Source organism: Octodon degus, unplaced genomic scaffold (assembly GCF_000260255.1).
Source record: "Octodon degus isolate 3935 unplaced genomic scaffold, OctDeg1.0 scaffold00202, whole genome shotgun sequence".
In the NCBI taxonomy this organism is placed as follows: Eukaryota; Metazoa; Chordata; class Mammalia; order Rodentia; family Octodontidae; genus Octodon; species Octodon degus.
In genome coordinates, this window is record NW_004524778.1 from 1353528 (window position 1) to 1356532 (window position 3005).

The 3005-nt window shown below is 28.5% G+C and overlaps 1 protein-coding gene across 1 annotated transcript in view; it reads left to right on the forward strand.

Moving 5' to 3' along the window:
• The window catches only part of Ncam2 (neural cell adhesion molecule 2), a 559908-nt gene that overhangs the window by 448277 nt on the left and 108626 nt on the right, over positions 1-3005 (forward strand). Inside the window, exon 10 of the mRNA XM_023704723.1 lies at positions 171-358. Within this exon, the coding sequence (XP_023560491.1) occupies positions 171-358 (188 nt within the window). The remainder of the gene's footprint in view (positions 1-170; positions 359-3005) is intronic.

The window sequence follows — 3005 nt, forward strand, 5'->3', positions numbered from 1 at the left end:
CAAATCAAATATACTTCTTAAGTTGTGTGAAATATATTTAATATATGAAATTGGTGTTATGATGTCATCATTATTATTCAAGATTACTAATTTAGATTCAGTGTAATTTGTGCAAACTAAAAGATTATTTGGAAAATCTATAAATTTTTGGTTATTTTTTTTTTTTACAGATGCTCCTAAGTTTACATCAAACCAAACAATTTATTACTCTTGGGAGGGAAATCCAATCAATATAAGTTGTGATGTAAAATCCAATCCACCAGCATCGATCCATTGGAGAAGAGAGAAATTAGTTTTACCAGCTAAAAATACCACTAATTTAAAGACATATAGTGCAGGAAGAAAAATGATATTAGAGGTAAGTCTGATTTATTTTTGTAAAAGATGTATTATTTAAGTAATTATTTACTATCTCTGAATATATTTAAATATGTTCACAAGGAAATACGTACTTATACTTACATGTATATCTCCATGTGTGTTTCATATTTATTTGCTCAAAAGTAAGACTTATGTATTTGAATCATAGGAAAAATTTATTGTGAATATTTCAGTATTCACTGAAATAGTATGAGTATTTAGTAAGAACCATTAATTTTCATGAATTTGCTTTTGCCTCATGTCGAGGAAGACAAATTATTCACGACAAATTTCATGAATTTTCTTTTCAAAAAGAATCAATTTATCAAGAAAAATATAGATTGAAGAAATTTTAGCACAACTGGAAAATGCCTTTAGCCTTATCTGGAACAAAATTCATAAAAGAAAATTCATAAAGGGAACAAAATTCATAAAGCAATTTCAATCATATTAGTTAAAAGTAATAATCACATGAAAAATATGATGTTTCTCCCCAGTACTAAAGTGGAATATAAGTTTTAGAAAACCTATCCATGTGCTTTGTTGTGGGAAGCAGTTTTGAATAAATATTTATTTTTTGGAGTAAATAAAAGTCTTGAAATAAAAAATACAATATATGACTAATAATATAAAGCAAAATATAGCAGCAATAGACTAAGAAGAAAGAACAGTGTAGGCAATGCTAATTTATAACTTATGGCCACATAGATACATGGATAATGTTTTTCTTATGTGTTTCATGAGCATGATATTAAACTATTTAGTATTAATTTTTATACAATAGGATAAAATTTTGGTAAAATCATGCAAAACTTAAAACTTGGGCAATAAATTTCCAAAGTCAGTTTTTAAAGTTTTAAAATATTTGTTCAATTGTATATATTTAAATTTTAAAGCATATCAATTTAATTATATAACAGTTAATTCTTTGGGTTACTGCATTTATATTGTTCATAAGAACTTTTCTCTTAGTTTTCGTTTTTTTTTATCCATTGAAATACATTTTTATATAAGAACATAGCATTTCAATATATGAGCAAAAAATGATAGCAGGGAATTTCTATCAGGTTTTTTCTACTGTCAATCTATTTTGCATCAACTGTGTCATTGAATTTTTCTGAAGTAAAGGATGCTATTATACCCATATTAATAAACATGGAATACATAGAAAAAATCAATCTGCACAGGGTTAGGAAAACAGGGCTGATCCTCTTTGATGATATCATCCTCTCACTTTATATTTTGATATTCAAAATTAATTTGATCCAGTACACCTTGTGACAGCTTGCATCACAATTTAATTTCATTTATTTAAACTGTACATTTAACATTATGAATGGATTCCTTACTGTCTCTTGAATATATAATAGCAGTTATTTATACACTCATGAATTTATTTTCTATTTACTTTTTTGTGATACATATTTAGATACATTGTCCTATATTTTAATCAAATATTCTAGCATTTCATAATGCTGAGCTTGCATATCAGACAATAGTTAGTCTTTAGTGTCACATTGTAGTCCATAGATTATATCACATATGTTTCAGGGCATATTGCTATTTTAAAGTTGCATATCCATCATGTGTATATTTTTCTGTTTGTTAACCATATAGTGTGATAAAGGAATTATTTATTTAACAGAAAGTTATAAGACTTTAGCCCATTGATAACTGAGTCAAAAGGTGGAAATAAACTGGGCCTTTTAAAAGTGGTTCCAATGAAAAATAGTTATATTGAAGTCATTAATCTTAAGGAATTGTGCAGTACCCACCATTATTTGTTGTGCTTATCTCACCTCTGCATTGTATTGATTCGATAAACTCATTCTTCCCTCTGGAATGTACCAAAGCAGCAATTCTTCTCATTTAGTATTCTGTAGCAGAAGAAGAGGTTTTAATAATGTTTCTCATTAATAAAATTATTTAAATGTTAAGCTTGCCTGGTTTGTTAAGAGCGGCACATAAGAGAAGGAATATTTGAATCCTTGATAAGTGCAAGAACTGTTGAAACTTCTGAGCCCTGAGCCTGTAATGCGCTACTAGATAGACAGCTGATTGGAGCCACGAGTGACACAGCGCTTTTGCACTCATTTAGAAGTGCCGTTGTCAGTGGGCCTCCAAATTACTCTCTTAGTTAATAGCTTCCCATTACCGCAAATCATTTTTCTCTCTTTTGGGAAAATGTTGAAATTAAAAGCAACTCTTTCTGTAAGCATATTCTTTCTTAAAAATAGTTACTGGAATTGAAAATGATACCTATTACCATCATCAAACCTCGTTTCTGAATTGATACTTCAGCTTTTCTGTACAATGGAATTACAGGGTTAGCCTTATCATCCACCAAAATAATCCCCAAAGGTTAACTTAATTGTGGATTTCAATGTGTAAAGATTAAGGTCTGCTCCTCTTCCCCTAAAACTAAAAGATAATGATAGGAATTAAACAGAAATAGAGAAAAGTTACAGTAGAATGAAGTAAAAGTACTAGTCTATGGGGATTGATATAAGGCCAATATTTCCTTACAGAATAACTTTGTAGAAATATTTTCTTTGTAGAAAGATTTTTTAAAAGAATACTTTTTTTTTAGTATTTCTGTTCATAAATTCAAGAAAAGGAAAGGAATTTAACATATTTTGAAGTCC